This window comes from Phyllostomus discolor, chromosome 5 (assembly GCF_004126475.2).
Source record: "Phyllostomus discolor isolate MPI-MPIP mPhyDis1 chromosome 5, mPhyDis1.pri.v3, whole genome shotgun sequence".
NCBI classification, from domain to species: domain Eukaryota; kingdom Metazoa; phylum Chordata; class Mammalia; order Chiroptera; family Phyllostomidae; genus Phyllostomus; species Phyllostomus discolor.
Window position 1 is genome coordinate 127,480,785 of NC_040907.2, and position 22,622 is coordinate 127,503,406.

At 37.8% G+C, this 22,622-nt stretch overlaps 2 protein-coding genes and 1 pseudogene across 8 annotated transcripts in view; all 3 read right to left on the reverse strand.

Moving 5' to 3' along the window:
- The window catches only part of DDX50 (DExD-box helicase 50), a 31,815-nt gene extending 20,601 nt beyond the window's left edge, over nucleotides 1–11,214 (reverse strand). For 3 of the 6 annotated variants that reach the window (XM_036026867.1, XM_036026868.1, XM_036026866.1), the window contains exons 1-7: nucleotides 11,022–11,214; nucleotides 6,399–6,695; nucleotides 4,042–4,117; nucleotides 3,509–3,687; nucleotides 1,451–1,568; nucleotides 1,151–1,336; nucleotides 524–669 (exon numbers count right to left, since the gene is read on the reverse strand). In XM_036026867.1, the coding sequence (XP_035882760.1) occupies nucleotides 524–669; nucleotides 1,151–1,336; nucleotides 1,451–1,568; nucleotides 3,509–3,687; nucleotides 4,042–4,117; nucleotides 6,399–6,695; nucleotides 11,022–11,108 (1,089 nt within the window). In that variant the 5' untranslated portion in view covers nucleotides 11,109–11,214. Of the gene's footprint in view, nucleotides 1–523; nucleotides 670–1,150; nucleotides 1,337–1,450; nucleotides 1,569–3,508; nucleotides 3,688–4,041; nucleotides 4,118–6,398; nucleotides 6,696–7,049; nucleotides 7,161–11,021 lie in introns of those variants that run through there. The other 3 variants (XM_028511706.1, XM_028511705.2, XM_036026869.1) reach the window with 3 other exon arrangements.
- A 4,768-nt stretch (nucleotides 11,215–15,982) lies between these two features.
- LOC114497100 lies at nucleotides 15,983–17,025 on the reverse strand (annotated as a pseudogene).
- Nucleotides 17,026–18,568: 1,543 nt separating this feature from the next.
- The window catches only part of STOX1 (storkhead box 1), a 63,720-nt gene continuing 59,666 nt past the window's right edge, over nucleotides 18,569–22,622 (reverse strand). Inside the window, exon 4 of one of the 2 annotated variants that reach the window (XM_028512393.2) lies at nucleotides 18,569–20,306. In XM_028512393.2, coding sequence (XP_028368194.1) covers nucleotides 20,159–20,306 — 148 coding nt within the window. In that variant the 3' untranslated portion in view covers nucleotides 18,569–20,158. The remainder of the gene's footprint in view (nucleotides 20,307–22,622) is intronic. The other variant, XM_036026870.1, reaches the window with a different exon arrangement.

Sequence of the window (22,622 nt, forward strand, 5' to 3'; positions counted from 1 at the left end):
GAAAACATATCGATTTAAATTTTCATGGAGTCAAAATTATCAACCTTTTTCTTTACAATACATTCTTTTGACTTTCCATTTATAAAAGCCTTCCCTTTCCAGAAATCAAATAACTATTCACTTACATGTGCTTTAAATGATTTTGTTTAATTTTCAAAAATCTCTCAAAAAATTTTTTGAAATAGAATATGAGTTGAGGATGTAACTTTTTTCACTTAAGCTTTAACAAATTATCCCAGCACCATTCTTTTTGATATAAAGCATCTCCTGTGTCTCATTCTACATACTTTATAATTCTGTCTTGGCTGCTTATTTCTCTCCTGGACTTTGCCTATTCATACCTTTTCTCCCTATTTATTCTGTTCTGCTCTTCAGTCTTGTCCTATAGAATTACATAAGTATCTCACTGACTAAGGGCAAAAAAGATTTGGACCGAGGTGGTACCCAAAACTTAAGTTTAGCTTCAACAAATTTCAAAATACCAACTGAATGTTAAAATCTGTCATGCTGGAAAGCTACTTACTTCCACAGTAGTTGCAGCCTTTTGAGTCATTTTTCCAACAAGGTCAACCTGTTCATATCTGGATTTCATGTATTTTTTTGCAACTTTGTATACCCACTGTGGGCAAGTTGCAGAAAAAAGTAAAGTTTGAGGATTGTCTTCAGAATCTTAAACAAAAAGAATTCAAATGCTTTTTTAATATCCCATGATATAGTCAGCTCTTAAAAATCCCCCTATACTTCAAGAAAATAGTGAAAATTTCAAAACATGAATTTTGAACACAAACTTCACAATTATTAAAACTTTCAACTTTCAAAACTGGGGAAAAATATAAAGACAGAACCCAGAAGGAAGGTGAGAATTTAAGAAGGAACAATGGGTAAAGAAAATGAAATGAAACTTTCAATAAAATGAATTAGTAAATCTAACTACTGACTATAAAAAAGAATGGAAGAAAGCAAAGAAAACTGAAAAAATAGTTACTTAAAGTATGCTATTGTATTTTCTCGTTCATGAAAAGAACAGATACCAAATAACTTCAGTTCTGTTAGAACACTGGGGACAATGCGGTAAAAACTGGAAAGTAAAAATTTTTTAAGTTTTTAGATAAGAGAATTGCTAACATGCTTATTTTGAATTAGGATATACCAGTTTTGTAGGACTCATGGATGATATCTTCAACTTGGTCAGCAAAGCCTAAATCTAACATTTGATCCACTTCATCAAGCACAACATGGCGCAGTTTGGAAAGATCCAATCGGCCGCTCTGCAAATGGTCTTTGATACGACCAGGGGTCCCAACCAAGATGTCAATACCATTTCGAATGTGATTAACTGTGAGAGGAGAGAAATATCAGCAATATGTAAATCAATATATATTTTTCTATTATTTCTTTAGATTTTTAAAGTAGTAAATAGATCTTTGTGCTATTATACATATTTACTCACTTTGGCTTTGATATGATGTTCCACCATAAAAACATGCTACGCTGAGTTTCCTAGTTATATCTTTGAAGTCTTTGGCTACTTGATTTGCCAGTTCCCTTGTAGGAGCCAAAACAAGTACCTGAGCAAGAGGTTTAAAAAACAAAAAGATACTTTTCTAAAGATGTCTAAATTTAAATTGAGAAGACTTTTTTAAAGGTACATTTAAAACTAGTAACCTCAACATTAATGTCCTGGTACTTAAGAACAGCACAAAAAACAAGAACAGCAGCTTATATTTATTTTATCTTCCACTACTTCCTTCAGGTCTCTCTTCAAAACACTTTTCTCAATGAGCTTCCTAACCCTCTTTTCATATCCTCATGCCCCAGTTTCTCCTTAGCATTTATACCATATGATATTTATATTTTACTTATTTCCTTACTGTCTCTCACTCACTAAAATGTAAGCTCCACAAACACAAGGATTTGTGAATATTGTATGCCTTGTTCTTCAAACAGTACCTGCCATAGAACAGATACTCAAAAAACATTTGCTGAATGAATGAATGCTCACCATGTGCCAGGCACTAGTGCTTTACATGAATTACCTAATTTGACCCTCACAAAAACCCTGTGAGGTGGATTATTCCAACTTTACAAATGAGGAATCTGAGTCTTAGAGAAGTTAAGAATCTTGCCCAAGACCAAACAGCTAGAAGTGGTAGAGCTGGAATTTCCAGTAATGACCTTTCGGCATAAAAGTTTCTAAGGTAGTGCTCGGACTGTGTCCTATTTCTACTACCTGCAATGTTTCCTAATTTCACCTAAGAAGCAGAATTCTCTGAAAAAGATTTGTCCTGTTGGCCAACCTGCTCCAAGACCATTATGACTTAATTACATTCACATGTCATATTTTCATACTGTAATACCATTTAATAGTCTCAAAGAGCAAATTACTTTTAGTCACATATCTTTTCAAATTATGATGCTGATTTTTCTTCTTCACATATTAAAAAAGATTTTATTTATTTTTAGAGAGGGGGGAAGGAAAGGAGAAAGAGAGGAAGGGAAACATGATACACAAGAGATACAGCAACTGGATGCCTCTCACTCAGCCCCAACCAGGGACCTTGCCAGCAACCCAGGCAGGTGCCCTGACTGGGAATCTAACTGGTGACCTTTCAGTTTGTAGGCAGGCGCTCAACCCACTGAGCCACACCAGCCAGGGCTCTTCTTAACTTTTATGAATCTTAAAATAAACATGGATTCTAAAAAGGTCTACCTTTAAGCTAAAATTTCACTAGATCCTCTCTGTTCTTTACTCCTTATACATTAGGACAGATCTCCAGTACCCCAATAACATAGGGATCAACTATATCATTTCTATAATCTCTTCTTAAAGTCAACCAATGAAAAAAATATTGATAATTTGCTAAATGACCAAAAACCCTCTTTAGCAAATTCATTATTTAAAAGTAAAGGATATGACTAAAAAAGGGAAGAGAAAGGTCACTAAATACACTAACTATAAATTAAATACTCCTAAAATTAGATATGCTAGCTTTACAATAATTATACAGTTATCAAAGATATCTAAGGGTCCATAAACTTTACATTCATATGCAATAATGACTTCGTTTTAGCTTTACTTGAGATTTTATTTTTAAAGATTTTATTTATTTTTTAGAGAGAGGGGAAGAGAGAGAGAAAGAGGAGAGAAACACTGATGTCAGAGAGAAACATGAAAAGGTTGGCTGCACCTCGCACATGCCCCATCTGCCTGGGGGCCAAACCCACAACCCCAGGCATGTGACCCGACAGGAATGGAACTGGCAACCTTTTGTCTTGAAGACTTCTCCAACCAACTGAGCCACACTGGTCAGGGTGAGATTTCTTTTGTTAAAAAAAAAAAAAAAAGAAAGAAAAAGAAAAATCAACAAATTTTTGCTTTAGGACCCAAATTTTTACTTTATGCCATGGGGCTAACTTTTCTATTTGGGGATACTTGAACTTAAAACCAGTATACTCTTTCTTTCCCTTTTTATTAATGTTTAAACCTTTTACTCCCTATAATGGTTACCTTTGGTGAGCGGCTTTTTTTAATTGTCTCTTGATTTCTTTGGAGTCTTTCAATCAAGGGAATGGCAAAAGAGAATGTCTTTCCTGTTCCTGTCCGTGCTTGAGCAATTAAATCCTTTCCTTCATATACAGGACCAAAGGTCTTAACTTGAATAGGAAAGAGATATGTTACCCCTCGACCTGTAAAATGAGATTTCATTGAAATATTTATTTAAGACTAGAATTCAGAAAAAATATATTTCTTTGAAAATGATAATCCTGATTCCTCAATGTCTGCCTAAAGATATACCACCTAGTGACATTTACAGTTATTCCTACTCCAAAGGGGAATTATCTTTTTTTAAAAATCTAAACTTTTGACAAATATATAAGATTCTTTAAATTTAAAAACAGACCAGGATACCAGAAAGAATGATGTAGAAATAACTGCAATTAAAAGAAGAGCTATTTATGCTTTCTATATTCTCTTTTTGGCCAGAAAATCTAGTTTTTAGATTTAGATTTTCATTGTATATCCATTAACATTCATAGTACCTTTCAGAAGCTTTATAGTCTCTTCAGAAATAGGGAAATTGGAGAAGGCTCCTTCCTTCTGTTCACGTGTTAGGGTCTGTCAAAATGAAATCAAAGTTCTAATATAGTTCACGTTTGACTAAGTATTAAGAACCTTTTCCTCATTTACTATTTTCAGTTTTACTGAATAAGCTAACAAATCAACTTTAGTTTAAAACTTGCAAAAACTTTATAAATTAATTTATAAGGTAAATTAGTGAGAAATTCTTTCAATTTCAAAAGTATCCTTTTAAATATTGTAGCAAGCTTACTTAATACATTTAAAAATAATTCACACATAAAACTCCCTTTAGAAATACACCTATTATGTAAATCAAAATATAGTTCCATTTAACTAAGATATTATAAAAGAACTATTTAATCATCTAAATCACATCCAGATACAAACAATGTTAATTACGAGGATTAACACCAGCCAATAAAACAGTCCTAAAAGAAATCACACAATGAGGAATGTAAACTGCTTCCCAAAATAAAAGTTAAAAAGTTGTTCTATTTTTTAAAAAGTTGTTCTATAGCTCTAAAAAGCATTTTTTAGGTCACAAATACAAAGAAAAGTTCCCATAAGCTTGGAAATGTCTTTAACATATGTACAGATTAGCATGACACTATCATTTAACAGTTATTACAAATTTTGTGTTCCACTCAGTGTGTATATAAAACAAAGACAATATAGCTACCCACAAACTTTATTATTGGTATGTTTAAAGAAAGTAGTTCCAGAACCACACACAATAGCAATTTTCAAATAGGGAATCAAATAAAAGACATTAATAGCAAAATCAAATTGTAAGCCATTAAACAAACCTTAATGCTGTCAACTTTTTAAGACTAAAAGAAAAAAATATTACAAAAGTAATACATTTTCACAGCAGAAATTTTAGAAACCATATATAAACAGAAAGAAGAAAAAATACCTATAATCCAGCCAGCTAAAGCCACATTTGAAACACTCTCAATCCTCACTCTATGCACACAGAAATTTTTAAAGTAAAAATAAGAAATACTGTATATACTGTTCTATAATCTGCTTTTTTCATTTAGTAAGAGACACTGAATGCCTTCCTAACATTCTCCTATGATCTTTAGGATAGATGTATGCTATTGCATAGTTATAGTGTATTTTATTAAGCCAACTGCCTACTACCAGACACTTAGGATGTTTTAATTTTTGGCTATTATCAACAATATCACTGTGATAAGAGAACTTATTCATACACTTCTGCACACCTCATTTTTATCTCCTTAGGAAGAAAGATTTCTAGAAGTAAAATTCCTAAATCCTAACATGATCTAAATAAAATTAGAAACAGGTAAGTTTATTATAATACAGAGCATTGCATCAGGCAAAATCCCAAAAGAGCAAGAGCAACCTGTACAGTCCTCTACCAGCAATACAGATTTGTAGGGCCTTATTTAGATCAACTTTATAACGTAAGTGCTTCCTAACCAATAGCAAATCATAAATATAAAAACACCATACTATAAGGCAAGATTCAACATTTTTTCCCAAAGCTCCCCAAAGATACACATTAAATTAAGCTCGAATGTATTTAAACTAGCAGCAACCATCAGATTTTAAAAATATAAAGAATTATTAACTACCAAGAATTATTAAGAATATCAAAGTTGTTTCTTTCTGAGGACGTAAATAATTTACTGAAAATTTGTAATACCTAGAAAAATCTATGAACTCAGCAGAAACAAACCAAACTCTGTGCAAGAAAATATCTAACAGGTACTAGGCAAAACCAACAAAGAGTCTATACTAAACATGTTTTCTACACTTCCTCCAAAATACCCAGGGGAACAGATTTCTTCAGATCACTTTTCTTTCATTTCTATTTTTAAAATGCAGCTTTAAGATTGAGTTACAAAGACAAAGATCATTTAAAGTTTCTATTGTTATAAAAGCAGAAAAAGCAAAAGGCAAAATACACAAAGTCAAGTGGGCTTATGTACCTTGTTTCAGGAAGTCAGAAGTCAATTCATGAGTACTGGTAGGATCCGAAAAACCATGAGAAATGCAAGCAGGTGACCATCAATAAGCAATTGGGAAAAAGTTTAAGAACCCAAATGTGTAGGAAAGGTTTTAATCTGATCATCCCCCACCTCCACCCCAAAGAAAAGACAATACCTTAAAAGAAACAAGGGACAAAAGGAAAAAAACTCAGGTTTCAGCTGCAGAGACTCCAGGGTCCAAATAAGAATACTGGATACTAAGGAAATATTGTAAAATCAATTCTAATTAGTTTAAACAATCAAATTAACCTGTATTTCAAGGATAATGCCAAATGCAAAACAATAAGTATCCATACCTCCTCTAGTTTATTATCACTTGATTTAAGAGAAGAACTATCTAAGGGAGACACTCGCTTTGACTTTTTTTCATATTCATCAATATCTCCATTTGGCAGATCTTTTCTTCTTGACTTATGAGATTTAGAAACTTCATTTGAAAGTCTATTATATCCTTCTTCAGTGTCTCCATTTAGCTTCTCTTTCATTTTAGCTTTTTTGGACTTGGGAACATCCAGGTCATCTGAAACACCATTTTCTCTTGTTTCTGATTTCTCATCTGAGTCATAATGGTGCCTTGACTTCCTTCTATCACTCTGTGAAAAAACAAAGAAGCAGTGACAAGGGAGTCACAGCCCTCCTCTAAGAGTAGAGCATGACTCCCCAAACAGTAAAGCTCAATCTACAGTTATCTTAAAAAGTAACCTGATAGAACTCAAAGCTGGTTTCTAATGCCAAGCTTTAGCCTCATGTATTGCCTTCTCTCATCTCTTACATTGTCAAGATTTGGCTTCTAGCCCCTGTCTAATCCCATCATTAGATTTAAAGGAAATTAAAATTGCCCCTTTTCAGGAAAAGAATGAGAACCCAAGATTTATAAATTAAAAAAAACAAATAAAACTTCAAATATCTCCAAGAGAAAAAAATATTAATACTTATTGAGTACCTACCCAGCATTGTGTAATGTGTTTCGGCTTATCTTGTTTAAATCTTCATAACAACCCTATAAGGGAAGTACAGGTCCATAATCCCTTATCCGAAATTCCGATATCCATAAAGCTCTGAAAACCGAAAGTTTTTTTGTAACTTATTTGGAGACAAAACCTTACCTGACCTGAACTCATTTGGTGGCAAAATTTGACTTGAACTAATATGAGGTTATCCGTAGTCCTTATTTATTACGCTTAGTATAAATATTCATGTTTAATACTAAGATGTTTGATTAAAGGTTGGGGGCCCCAAAACCCTACTGGGGTGTTAACCTTCTAAAAAATCCCCAGAATTCTGAATTCCAAAACACATCTAGCCCCAGGGATTTTGGATAAGGGATAGCGAACCTGTATTACCTTTGCCATTCTACAGATGAGGAAACAGAAGTTCTTAGAGGTAACTTGCCCAAAGACCCACATGTTAAGTTCCCTGCAAGGGGAAGTGCTAGAAATGAAGGCCCATTTGACTTGAAAGCCCATGCTCTTTTTACAACATGCTTCCCTTCTGAACATTGATAAAACAGGTTAATAAAAGAATAAGCCAAATAAAATTATGTAATTCAAATTAACTGTTATAGTCTCATGGAACAAGAAGTGTATTAGAAATCCTGGAAAGTTTTTAGAAGTTTTACAAATTTAGTTAACTTTTCTTTTTTACAAGACTATTCTGCAAATTTAGTTTTAAAACACCAGACTAGTAGCCAGATATTTTAATATCTGCAGACAGCAAGAAACAATCTAAAAATTTAGCACTTCAGAATTATTTGGTCAAATGTTCAAAATAAATTAGGTAGTACTAACAGTGTTGGTAAAAGCTATTACCACCAAAAATTTCACCATGATTTACACAGTTTTTACAGAATATTTTCACATACAATTTTCTCATACATACAACAGGAGTTTCAGTGAAAACTGAGTAACATGTGAAAATGCTTTGTAAATGGTAGAGCTTTAAATTAACCTAAATTATACATTTATATATTACAGCATTTGATCTTTAGTTAACTAGCCCACTTCTCCCCAAATCAATAGCTTCTACAGAAATACAAGGTTATTTATAGAGCCAGCCTTGGAGTTTGAATTGCTCCTGGGCCACACGCTTCAGGGAAATGAAGCAAAGTAAAGTTAGACTTCTAGGTCCGAGCCCACCACTATGACAAGGTGATGAAATATGTTGTTCCACATCTGATCCACACTGCTTGACACGCTCCACTTCCTTGGCTTCCATGACACTCTATTCCCTCCTTATCCTCTTACCACTACCTTTAGTGGTTCCTCTTCCTCCTTTTTCTGTGGATGTTCTTTAAGTCTCTTCTCTACACACACTTTCATAGCTTCAACATACACTGCCAGGCTACCTTCCTCACTTAACACTCAAATTCTGGGAACCTAAGGCCCAGCTCCATAGCTCAACATACCCAAAGTCAGAATTATCTTCACCTTATTTCTATGAGTACTCCAATCTGTTTCTAAATCATATAGCCCCAGAGAGCAGAAACTTATCACCTTTCCACCTTACCACCAAGGTAAAGCTGCCATTCCAGCCAAGCAGTTTAATTGTACTAAAATATACACAACATAAAACTTACCATTTTAACCATTTTAAACCACACAATTTTGCAGCAAGTACTTCTGGAGAATGTACAATCTGAAAGCCATCAGTTTACAAGATTATAGTGAAATGTAACAATGGTCAAATACATGGTCATTTCCCTCAGGAATCTTTGGGAAATATTTAGGAAAGATATACACAGGAAAAATGAGCTAACTTTACAAGAAAGTGCATAATAAAGGTCCATTAAATGGTAAAAAGAGCACTGGAACAGGACTTCAAAGGGAAATGAGATTGCGTGTACATATTAAAGTGGTTAGCACATACACTAACCTATAACAGATGGACAGGATTTTAATGCAAAAAGAGAAACAAGTATTTCAGGAGGAGACAAAATTAAAATAACTGCTAGATGATTCCAATTACATGAGGTATCTAGAGTAATCAAATTCAGAGGGACAGAAAGTAGAATGGTGGTTGCCAGGGGCTGAGGAGAGGAGGCATAGGGGAGTTGGTGTCTAATGGTCAGAGTTTCAGTTTGGGAAGATGAAAAAATCCTGGAGATAAATGGCATCGAGGGCTGTTGAACAATATGAATGTACTTAATGCTACAAAACTGTACAGTTTGTTTTATTATTATTACTTTTAATACTTATCTGAGGATATGTGTATTGATTTGAGAGAAGAATTGGGGGGAAAGGGGAAGAAAGAAACATGGATAGGCTGCCTCAAGTACATGCCCCCACCGGGATCAAACATCAACCTAGATATGTACCCACTGGGGATGGAACTGCAAGCAAACCTTTGGTGTACTGGGTGATGCTCCAACCAATGGAACCACCCAGTCAGGGCAAATCTGCAGTTAAAAATGTTCAATATAGTAAATGTTATGTTGTATATATTTTAGTACCAAAACAAAAACAAAAGCAAAAAATACCAACTGGCCTGTTGAGGTAGCTTACTTGCTTAGAGCATGGTCCTGGTAAGACAAGGTTGCAGGCTGGTCCCAGATCATGCCATATACAAGAATGAACCAATGAATATATAAATTAGTGTAATAACAAACTGATGTTTCTCTTTTTCTTGCAAATTAATAAATAAAGATATGTTAAAAAATAAATAAAATTGCCCTGGTTGGTATGGCTCAGTGGATTGAGCGCTGGCCTGAGAACCAAAGGGTCACTGGTTTGATTCCCAGTCAGGGCATATGCCTGGTTTGCCAGGCAGGTCCCCAGTTGGGGGCATGTAAGAGGCAACCACACATTGATGTTTCTCTCCCTCTCTTCCCCTCTTTCTAAAAATAAATAAAAGTAAAATATTTTTTTAAAAAAGGGTTTTATTTATTTTTAGACAGAAGAGAGGGAGTTGGTTTTATGTTTATTTATTTTTAGACAGAGGGGAAGGGAGGAAGAGAGGGAGAGAAACATCAATGTGTGGTTGCCTCTCAAGCACCCCGCACTCCCATAACCTAGGAAAGTGCCCTGACTGGGAATCAAACTGGCGACTCTTTGGTTTGCAGGCCAGCGCTCAATCCACTGAGCCACACCGGCCAGGGCAAATGAAATCTTTTCAAAAAAATAAAAAATTAATTAAAAAAAACTGCTTGGCTGGATTGGCAAGTTTACCTTGTCACAAGGTTCTGCTCTCTGGGCCTATACAGAATATTTTTATTCTTTTGTCAAATGTCAGCCCTTAAATACCGCTTCCTTACCCTCCTCAGCTTTTTTTCTCCAGGTCTCATTCTTTGGAGGGGCTGGATGAAGGGGGAAGACTCTACAACTCTACAGGTTAGTTGAGAGCAGGGACTTAAATTCCTTGATGCACAAAGTCTCGCACAAATTAGGCTCAATAAATACTTGTGAACTGAATGGAAATACTAACAGTACAGTCTATTAATTACAACCCACACGATCTCCATCACAACCAAATCCTGGCAGTGTTGCCTGTGACACTCTTGCTTAAGCCTCCAAAGACTAGTTATCGAGGTTTGTAAACCTAAGGCCGCTCTCCCCAAGATTCTCGCACACAGGTCAGGGTGATAAAGAAGTAGCACACATTTAAAGCAGTTTTCTTAAACGTTTTCTAAGGCGGCCAACAAGAACCAAATAACAGGCCTCGCTGCTTAACAAAAAAGAACAAATTACGTGTCGATGGGAGCTTGACTCTGCCCATCTCGCACGCACCTACGGATAAAAGGCTGAGGAACCAAAGCCCAATGCCGCCCTTCTCCAGATGGAGGGAGGAACGGCCCAAGAACGAGTGCTGCGCGATGGGAGGCCCTCAGATGCTACGGCCCGGTGGTGACAGGCTATAAGGGACAACTCCCCTCCCCGCCCTAGCCGGCACAGTCCAAAAGGAGGCGCGGCCCATCCTCAGCGCACCTTTTGCCTCTCTTTTTGGCTCTCGGTCTCCTCCAAGGGTGCCTCCAGCTCCATAATGTCCCCCCAGAGGAGTTTCCCAGGCATCATTGGTAGTCGCCGCCTCCCTCAGGGCACAGTGGCCACAACCACCTAAGGCTAGCGACGGCGTGAAAAGAAGCGGGGGCAGGGCGGCCGCCCGGTTAAAGCCATGCGTCACTTCCGGGACACGCACCGCCAGACGGGGGCGGGGAGGAAGTAATCCCGGATACTTTAGGTTTAAATTCTTTCCTTGAGTCACAATATCCAGCCAATGAGTGTAAGAAAGCTCGATTGGCCTACCCTTGTTCTAAAGTGATTGGTTTCTAACAGTAAAAACCTGGCCAATCTCCATAAAGGACACGAGAGCTGATTAGCATAAAATGGTTGTGGGGACGGGGGTCCTCTCTTCACCTCCCCCCCCCCCCAATATTTCTCCTCGGCGCCGCGGAGACGCTTCAGGGCTTCCCAGCATGCAGTGCGGGGACTAGAAAGCTCCTCCACAGCTGCGAATAAGGCCCCCTGTATGCCGCGGACTGGAGTGGGAACAGGCTACTGCAGGACCAATGGCTTGCCGCCCGCCGTTCGCCCCCGGAAGCAGAAAGCCTCCGCCCCGCCCATTGAGGGTGAAGGGTTAACGTCAAACGACTTCGTGCGAGGCCAGCAGGCTTGCGTTGGTGGCAAGGGGCTAGGAAGCTCTGAAGTCAAAGCCAAGACCAGACAAGGGTCCCTTCAAGTCTTAGTTTGTCATGAAGTTGGTCCTTGGTTCACTTTAGGTCCTTCCCACTTTCCCCATTTGAAATTGAGGAAATTAAACCCCTAGAAAGGGATTTACTCATCTGAAGTAACACAATCAGCGGCAGTCAAGACTAGAGAGCTCATCTCCTGAATCTGAAATCAGTGCCTTTCCTGCCACACCTACCTGAAAGCTTTGAGTTTCTTACCAAAGGGTTTCAGGGAAGACTGCTCTCATCTGACATAGAATAAGTAGGAAAAACCTGGAGAAACTTGGAGAAAAAACAAGCCTAAATGTCTTCAACACATTATGTATTTGCAGTGATTAAAAGGATTTTATTTTACTGATGAGGACTAACTGTCCCTGAAATACATACAATCTTATACAAAACTGGAAAACTTGACAATACAAAGGCTAATTTGTTAGCATCTATTTTTTCTTACATCACCTATGCTAACTGCTTGGCTTTCTTTTTAGAGCCATTTCTTTTTATCTTTTCTTAAATCTCTTCAATCCAGTCGCTCTTGAATGGAGGACATGAAACCAAATGTAGGTGCAGATGTAGGTGCAAATGAGATGTAGGTGCAGGAGCATTTCACAGACCACTTGACAATGTCCAGCCTTGTAGCCTGAGCACCAAACCTCTGTCTCTGCAAAATTACAAATTGCTCCATGTCATGGAATTTAAGGGTTGGTCCTGAGTAGCTGAAACCACAAAAATTAAATCTGATTGCCACGGGCCATCTGCACAATTATGAATGGGCCTGAAGTCAAGGGTTCCCACCTTATGGATTCAATGCTGTGAACCAAACGAGTGTTCAGCTAATGATCACGGAAAAATGCCTCTCTCCCTATCAGGGCTGTCCAACCTTTTGGCGTCTCTGGGCCACACTGGAAGAGTTGTCTTGGGTCACACATTAAAGGCATTTCAGCATGTAATCACAAAAAAATCTCACTGTTCTAAGTTAATTTACGATTTTGTGTTGGGCTGCATTCACAGCCATCTTGGGCTGCATGTGGCCTGTGGGAGACAGGTTGGACACCCCTGTGAACCTAGATTATGAGAATAGCTATGCATTTCTAAATCTGTGCTTTTTTCTAAGTCCTTTTGTCCCACTCCCTCACACCCACCCCAAATTCTCATGGTGAAGTATGAGAATTTGTATGGTGAAGTTCATGGCCCTGCAACAGGGAATAATGTTGGAACACATTAATAAAGGAACACAGAATGCATGTGGTTAAGGATGTCATACATACAAAATTGGGATAAAAGGAACAGATGTTAATATGTTGTGGTTGAAGAGCAAACACAGATGAAGTAAACTTTTCAGCTCTTCAAGACTATTTTTGGCATTCATTTTTATGCAAGAGGTCATATAGCAGATCTATAAAAAGAAAAGGACTAGACTTCTATTCTATGCAAGAGACTTATATTAGTGTTTTTCAGAGCAACCTTCTGTGATTTAGGACACTCTACAAACCCTGCCTTTCTAAACCCCAAATTCATTGAATCAAATCTCTGGCTGCTGTTTATATCAGGTGGAAAGGGCAAATGTGTGCAAATTAAACCGAGTCATAAGTAATTTGACCAAGCTGTGGCTTAGCTGAAAAAAAAAAAAAAAAAAAAGGATACTACTACCTGTGTATTCTCAATGGATATCAACTAGAAAACTTGGGACTGGGGATGGGGAATGGAGATTTTTTCATGTTTGTTTCCTCTATAAATCTCAAGAGATTTGTATCTGATGAAAGTTGGGGAGGGGTAGCATGAAGAGATAGCATAATTAACATCCACAAGTAATTTAAAATATAGAATTACTAGAACATCTTTATTTTCCAAATATCTTACCAGTCACTGATATTTCTTTCTCAAAATTTAAGAGTTGGGAACTGAGTGATATGGCTCAGTACGTTGAGCACTGTCCTGCAGACTAAAAGGTCATGGGTTTGATTCCTGGTCAAGGCTCATGCCTGGGCGGTAGGTCAGGTTGCCAGCTAGGGGCAGGCAAGAGGCAACTGATCCCTGTTTCTCCCTCACACTGAAGTTTCTCTCCCTGTCTTACTCCCTCCCTTCCCCTTTTTCTAAAACTAAAATCTTTTTTAAAAATGTAAGAGTTGGGGAGCCTCATCTGTTGCTCTGTTCCAAGGTTCTATGAAGATTTCCCTTGCTTTTGGCTTCAATGCATTAAACTTTATGACCTTAAGATAGAACAAGATTACTATAAATTTGTCTGTCTCTTGTCATTCTCAAACCTACAAGGCTAGACTTTTACTCTGTATTTAGAAAACAGAAGGTAAAAAAAGCCATCATTTTGCATCTGATTGTCACTTTTGTGTGACAAGAGGAAAGGAACTATCATTTTAAAATGTTACGATATTGAAAATAGTTTAAGGGGTAGTTAAAAATTAATCAAGAGGCATTGGAGTCAGAGGGTGTAGAGAGTACTATGAAGTAAGGGGAAAATAAAAAAGGGAGTAGAAGGGATTTTCTGTCATTGCTAGCCACATGATTTGGGCAAACTTAACTCTAAAATCTGTTCTTTGTTACGAATGTGGGGATGAACATAAAACCTTCCCTGTTTAGTGCAGGGAATTTGGAAGGATGAGATGATGTAACAGTACTATATAGATGATGCTTACATTTCTACATTTAGCTATAAAGGAATTTTGCTACAGAGGAATTTACTATAAAGGAATTTTAGCATTTATTTTTTAACATATAATGGTACAAGGAATTTTATGTAACAAATAATTACAAAACACAAGAACAGATGCAAGGTATTTCAGGTACTACCCATGTATAACGTGCATCCTTATTTTTCCCTAAAAATTTTGGGCAAAAGTGTGCATTATACACGGCAAAACACAGTACTTGATACAAATTTTCAATCAAGTGGTGGGCGTAGTCACATCATTTACCCCAGAAGAGGGCACCATTACCCAAGAAATGGAAGCTGCTACTGATTAAAGAGGGAACAAGCTTCCAAGGTTTCAAATAGGAGGATTTGTAGAGGCCAACAAAATGGTCACTAGCTTCTTTTTGATACCCCAATTATGGTTTCATGATTCTCATGTCACTTTTCCCCACCTCTTTTATGCACTAGTCTATCTTCCCCATTTCCCAAAAGCCCTCTGAAGATGGGTTTTCAAAAAAGTAGTAGTTTCCAATCTTTTCACTACTATAGTGCTTTCCATTGTTTTGATCTCATGGATCTGACACTTTGAAATATTTTGTATGCTAAATTTCATTTAGTAATAATTGATTCATAATCATTCTTCTAATCTATAAATGAGATACAAATACAATTTTACAATGTCACACCGGCATGTGATTGATAGTGGTGTTATTGAGCTGGTATCATTTGAGCACTGAACTGACAAATTTAACATTTTAGTTAGCAAGGAGTTAGGCAAAGGAAATATACAATTTTTATTAGGATTGTTGAAATATTGAAAACAGCTTACACTACAAATTAGTAGTTACAAAATAGTCACAGGGATATAAAGTACACAGTATAGGGAATATCAGTGATATTGTAATAATGATGTATGGTGCCAGCTGGCTACTGGAAAGAGCAGGGGGACACTTTGTAAAATAGATGATTATCTAACCACATTATGCTGTATACCTGAAACTAATACAAAATAATATTGAATGTAAACTATAATTGAAAAATAAATTTAAAAAATAGCTTACAGCCCTGGCTGGTGTGGCTCAGTGGATTGAGTGCTGGCCTGTGAACCAAAACACTGACAGTTGGATTCCCAGTCAGGGCACATGCCTGGGTTGCAGGCCAGGTCCCCAGTAGGGGGTGTGCAAGAGGCAACCACACATTGGTGATTCTCCCCCTCTCTTCCTCCCTCCCTTTCCCTCTCTAAAAATAAATAAAATCTTTTTTTCTTTTTAATAAAAACAGCTTACAGAAGCCAGTTACTCCTGAGGATTCCTAGGGGTGTGATTTCCAAGATTGGAAGGACAAACAGGGTCCCACATTTAATACAATGTGTATTATTAAAATGTCTTAATACAATGTATTAATACAAGTCTTAATACAAATGTCTTAATACAAGTATTAATACAATGTCTTACTGTGAACGTTTACAGTAAGCTCCTGCTTTGTATATTTTATTCCTATTGATAGCATAAAATAGTCACTGAAAACATGTTAGCCAAAAGCATAACTTCTCTAGGCACGTCTAGATTTTTTTGTGTAGGTAGGTTCAATATCATTCATATCCCATCAGTAGCAGCCAAGAATACTGAGTGCATGCATTCATATCTAATGCTCTTGATCCTCTTGATATCTTCCTGCTTACAGTTATCTGAATAAGGGCATGGTGACAGGTGCTCCTAGTATGATGTCTGGGGCCTTGAAGCTGGAGTAGGTTGGACTGAATCTCCTTGCCCAATAATTTACTACAGTTGCCAGGTTCTGGAACATTCGTGGAATGATCTCCCCCATAACTGGATGACATACGGCCCCTCCGTAGTAGAAGTATTGGCCGAGGGTCTTCCTCACAATCTTGATTTTCTCCCCAAAGATCTCAATTTCATTGAGCAATGGAGGGAGAGCTAGTGATCGATCCATGCACTGCTCCAAGAACATTTTGATTGTGTAGTAAATTCTCATTTGTGCTGGACTTGCATTAAATCTAATCTGGTCTAGTAGACTTGCCTGGAGATTCAAATTCACCATCTGACATTACAAAAACAAATGACCCAACCCTTTGCTGACCATTGAGCCAATCAATAGTTGGACCAGTGTTGTAGTTAAGTAGGTTAGCATGCTCCCCATGGCCTGGGCCTTGCAACGTCACCATTAATGTCCTGACTGCTTCTGAACCTGAAGACTATTGGCTCAATCTTGTCACTAGATCTGATGACAACACCTATTAAGAGATCGCAGCAATACCTACCTCATGATGAAAATATTTCGAGGGATAAGAACTTTCCCTTTCAGTTTTCCCTTAGGGTTGGATCCATAAGAGCATTTGTTTTAAGTCTACCTTAGAGCAGAGCCACACAGTATGATTCTTTTGATACCCCTGCAGCTGTAAAAACTCACGTGTAATACCATCAAACAGGAAACAGAGGAATATAAGACTGCCCATTGCAGGGTGGAATTGGGACCTGTGAGATGCTTGTAGCATTGATTTGGCTGCCCTCTCGATGTCTTCAACCTCTTCTATGCCAAGGTGTGGTTCGTCCGAGTCAGTGCAGGCTGCTTGCCTTTGCACACTTGCCGAAGAAGATCAATTGACACATCCAGAGGATCATCCATGGTAGTCAATTGATCTGAACATATGTAATTGGTTATATTTCATGTCCAGATTTTGATTGAAAATATGTCCTATAATCTTTAACTAAATTGAATCTCTAAATGGAGGACTCCAGACAACCTGGCAAAAACAGTCCACATATTTACCTATCACACAAGTTTTGTAAATATAATTATACACATATATTTATAACAATATTAGGTGCCTGCTGCATTGAGCACTTTCAACAGATTATCTTCAAATCTTACAACGTGTGACACAGATATCATTACTATCTTTCTTTTTACAAATAAGAAAACTGAATCAGGGAAGTTTGGTAACTTTCTCCATCACACAGTTACCAAGTATTGGAATTGAGAGTCAGATTTGTCTTTCTCCTAAATGCAGGTCATCATACTGCCTCAAGAGGCCAGCTTTCTCATTAGAGAATAGACAGATGAGGAAAGAAATCAAGAACTAAAATTCCCACAAAAATTAATATTGGGCCCTGACTGGTGTAGCTCGGGATAGAGCATGGGTCTGCAAACCAAAGGGTCACTGGTTCAATTCCCAGTCGGGCACATGCCTGGGTTGCAGGGCAGGTCCCCAGTATGGGGTGCTCAAGAGGCAACCACACATTGATGTTTCACTCCCTCTCTTTCTCCCATCCTCCCCCTCTGTCTAAGAATAATTGAAGTCTTTAAAAATTAATATTGGGGAAAAATGAAAGTCATCTATTTTAGAAAATAACCTCCTAAATATCAATTTAATAATGCATATACCCATCTTTAATATCTGTAGTCATATGTCTTGTTTAAAACAAGGAAAGTTTATTGGTTTCATAACAGGCTCCATTTAACACATTTAAGAGTGTCATCATGCATCCAGTGGCAAAATTAGATAGCTTTCATTGATCCCTCGATGTGGCTAAAGCCACAAAAAATTGGATTTCTCACTCTACAAAGAAACTTTTCCAAATCCAAAAATCAAAGATAGAACAGAGTTTGTTGATGCTTTTTTTTCCCCAAGAATTGACAGGGATTGGTGCAGGAATGGAGAACTGAAAGTAATACTCAGGAATTGTACATGAGTTCAGTATTTCACTGAGTCTTTTTTTTTAAAGATTTTATTTATTTATTTTTAGAGAGGGACGGGAGGGAGAAAAGAGAGAGAGAGAGAAACATCAATGTGCGGTTGCTAGGGTTTCTGGCCTGCAACCCAGGAATGTACCCTGGCTGGGAATCAAACCTGGGACACTTTGGTTCCAAGCCCACGCTCAATCCACTGAGCTACGCCAGCCAGGGCTTCACTGAGTCTTTTTTTAAAGATTTTATTTATTTATTTTTAAAAAGAGAGGAAGGGAGAAAGGCAGGGAGAGAAACATCAAGGTGTGGTTGCCTCTCACACGCCCCCTACTGGAGACCCAGCCCACAACCCAGGCATGTGCCCTGACTGGGAATCAAAACTGGCAAACTTCTGGTTCACAGGTCAGCACTCAATCCACTGAGCCACACTGGCCAGGGCTCTTTTTTTTTCTTAAGTGAGATATATCTGACATATAACCTTCACTGAAGCACTAAACCTTACTGTTGAAAGGAATCTTCAAAATCATCTAGTTCAGCCATCCTGCTAAACTAAGTACTGGTAATACCTCTGCAATGTCAGTCCATGGATCACCAAACCTCTACTTGAGTTCCCTAAATAATGGGAAATTCATTCATTTACAAAACTGCTTATGTCATCTACAGGTAGTTTTGACTAATGGGACATTCTTCCAACTGAGCTAAATCTCCTAATTTCTATTCACTGATGCTAATTCAAGCTACAAAACCCCCTAAAAAATGCCTCCCCTACAAGGTTTTTCTTCCCAGATTACCCTTCTTGCTACTTTGTCCAGGGTTTCAAATGCCCTTGTGACCATGGCTAATCTTCTTGGATAGGTTGGTCAGGGCCACTGAAAACCAAGTCAGTAGTGAGTGGTCCAACCCCTGCAAAACAGAGAAGTGTGTCTGATTTCCCCTCCTCAGCATTCCCACTGGGCTTGGAGGCAGCACTCCACCGTCCCTCATCTGGCCTTCACTGTTCCCAGGCTAGTGAGTGTTGGAGAGGCACTCTCCAATTATTCAATTATCCTTGAGATCTAAGGCCTTGACAACCTTTAGAAACCTCTTAATTAAAAGAAACATCCCTCAACCATAAATCAACATTAGCATCTACATAAAACCTGTCTTAACTGTCCCACCTTCCCCAAACCCAAGAGCACTGACCATTCCACAGCTCGATCTGAAAAGGTCTGCCAGAAAAAATTCTGGCAGTTATATAGGTCTTACTCCAAGTGGAAATGGATCAGATGGTTTCTCTTCTCTCTAAATCTCTAATTCAGAACCTCCCTTTTACTCACAAGCCATTTGCAACCACTTTGCTTCCCTTCTATCTCCATGCCACCTGAGAACATACTGACTTCCCATTGCCATGCTACAGAGAGAGCCTCAAATGTGGGGAGGAACAGACAAACGGTAGAGCCAGATGTTTACTGCCACAGGTATTTTGGACATGGCCAGTCAGTCACCACGTGGAGCCATTGTTCATGTTCAAGCTGGTCACAGAGAGGATCCTTGGCAGTAATGATAGAAGGAATTCTTGTTGCAAAGTACCCAACACATCTATGTGAATTCTTTCTGATAATGATAAAAGACGTTAGTTGTAAACACGTATCTTAGCAACCCTGTCAACACTATTTTTCTGGATTTTTGTGTTGAAATCTGGTGAGATTCACTTAATATAAGAACCCAGTATTATTGTGGGCAGAGAAATTCACACTGGGTAGTAAATTAGCATTTTATGTACTTGAGAAACTAATGAAAATTCAAGGTAATTGCATTTCATTGGAAGAGGACAAAGAAGTCCATGGGTTTTTTTTTTAATTGCAAGCAAATTCATAGTAGAATAAGCTTTAAAAGAGCTTCAAAATGTCAAAAAAAAAAAGCCATTAACTAGAACAAAATATGTAATGAGATTAACAAAATACACTGTTGGCTTAGAGAATTCTTATGTACTCTTCATTAAAACATCCTATATGATTCTGTATATTTTCACAGAAAACAAGTTGCCAAAAGAAAAATAAGAATTAAACATTTATAACTGGAGTTAGTTGTAGTAAGGAACTGGGTGTGAGTGTTTGACCGCTCTTTGTGCCTTCCAAGTTCTGCAGAAAATTCTGTCTTCTTTTCAGTCCATCCACAATGACTGAATTATTAGATGCCAGGCTCTGTGTCCTAAAAACATTAAAAATACAATTATTACCATCAAAAGGGGTGAATTTCTTTGTAGCAGCATCACATTTACTAACACTAAAATGCATTTATGAAATAAATTAACCTTTAAAAATCAAATAAAGTACTCTTTACATTTTATTTTCTTAATTTTAATAGAGTCCAATTTATCTGTTTTTTAAAAGATTTTATTTATTTAGTTTTAGAGAGAGGGGAAGGTAGGGAGAAAGAGAGGGAGAGAAACATCAGTGTGCAAGAGACACATGAATCAGTTGCCTATGCACACCCCCAGTTGGGGACCTGGCCCACAACCCAGACATGTGCCCCGACTAGGAGTCAAACCAGTGACCTTTCAGTTCACAGGCCAGCACTCAGTCCACTGAGCCACACCAGCCAGAGCACTCTTTACATTTTAAATGCTTCTCAATAGCACCTCAATTATTTTATAGCTGCTTTCCAAGAAGTTCATATTTTCTCAACATCTGTTCTCAGAGCCACTATCAAGTATATTCTAGTCAGAAATAAGTTCCTGCCCTGGCTGGGTAGCTCAGCTAGTTAGAACATCATCCCAATAAGCCAAGATTGTGGGTTCAATCCCCAGTCAGGGCACGTATAAGAATCAACCAATGAATGCATAAATAAGTGGAACAACAAATTGATGTTTCTCTCTCTGTCTCTTCCTTTCTCTCTAGAAATCAATCCATAAAAGAAAAAGAAATAAGTTCCTGATAAACTCTTCTGTATAACAAAAGCAACCAATACAATCCTTTATAATTTATTTTTTGAGAAGTCATATGGAAGGGAAAGGATAAGTACAGTATTTTTCATATTGAAAATGTTCCCTCCCTTGGAGCTGTACACTATGTTAGTCCCTTATCTAACACATCTATCTGCCTTGCTTCAGCCACACTGGGCATTTTGCTTTTCACATTCCCCTTTTCCTGCTTTTCCTCCTTTTATCCCATGTCCACTACATTAAGATATGTCTCAACAGTGTGTCCTCCAGGACTGACTGGTGTGGCTCAATGGGCTGGGCGTCATCCTGCAAACCGAAAGGTTGCCAGTTGAATTCTGGTTAGGGCGTGTGAGAGGCAACTGATGGATATTTCTTTCCCTCTCTTTCTCCCTCCCTTTCCCTCTCTCTGAAAATAAATAAATAAAATCTTTTTTAAAGATATGCCTTCCACAGGAACAAATTTAAAGGACACATGAACAAAAGCTAGGGGGAGGGTTGGGTGGGTGGGCTGGAATGAGAGTAAAAGGGAGAAAACTGTACTTGAACAATGAGTTTAAAATAAAATAAAAAAAAAAAGATATGCCAGCCCTGGCTGGCGTAGCTCAGTGGATTGAGTGCGGACTGGGAACCAAAGTGTCCCAGGTTCGATTCCCAGCCAGGGTACATTCCTGGGTTGCAGGCCATAACCCCCAGCAACCACACATTGATGTCTGTCTGTCTGTCTGTCTGTCTCTCTCTCCCCCCCTCCCTTCCCTCTCTAAAAATAAATAAATAAAACCTTTAAAAAAAAAAAAGATATGCCTTCCAATAAGTCTTCCATAGAGCCTAAATTCTACATCTCTTTGGTAATTATGAAGAATTTATGCTTTATTCTTGTGTTTAATTTGTCTGTTTATTGTTTGTTGGTCTCCTCAACTAAATTAAATTGTAAGCTTCCTGCAGGTGGCCACAATAACTTGTTCATCTCTGTTCCCCCAAATCCTTATGACCATATGGCACATAATCGATGGTCAAATGCTATCTCCCCTCCTTTTTCTATACATGTCTTTAAGGACTATAGTTTTAAGTTTGCTTGTTTTTTTAAAACCCATAAGTAACTTTTAAGAAATTAAATTTCTCAAGATTTCACAAATTTAAATGCTCAACTGCATATCAAGCAGTAATTTCCCTTATATATTTTTGGTTTGTTTTTTATTTTGCTTAGCTTTTGACAGAGAGAAAAACAGCGAACCCATGGCTTACTCATTAAAACCACCATTGTCTACTTTGGAGACAGTATGTTTTGATAATTCAAAGACTTACTCTGAACCAAACAAATTACTGTTTCAAGCAGAAAAGATCTGTTCCCTGGTAAAGAAGTAAAAATGGCCCTGGCTGATGTGGCTCAGTGGATTGAGTGCCAGCCTGTGAACCAAAGCATCACTGGTTTGATTCCCAGTTAGCATACATTCCTGGGTTGTGGGCCAGGTCCCCAGTAGGGTCTGTGCAAGAGGCAACCACACATTGATGTTTCTCATCCATTCTTTCTCCCTCCCTTCCCCTCTGTCTAAAAATAAATAAATACAATCTTTTTAAAAAAAGTA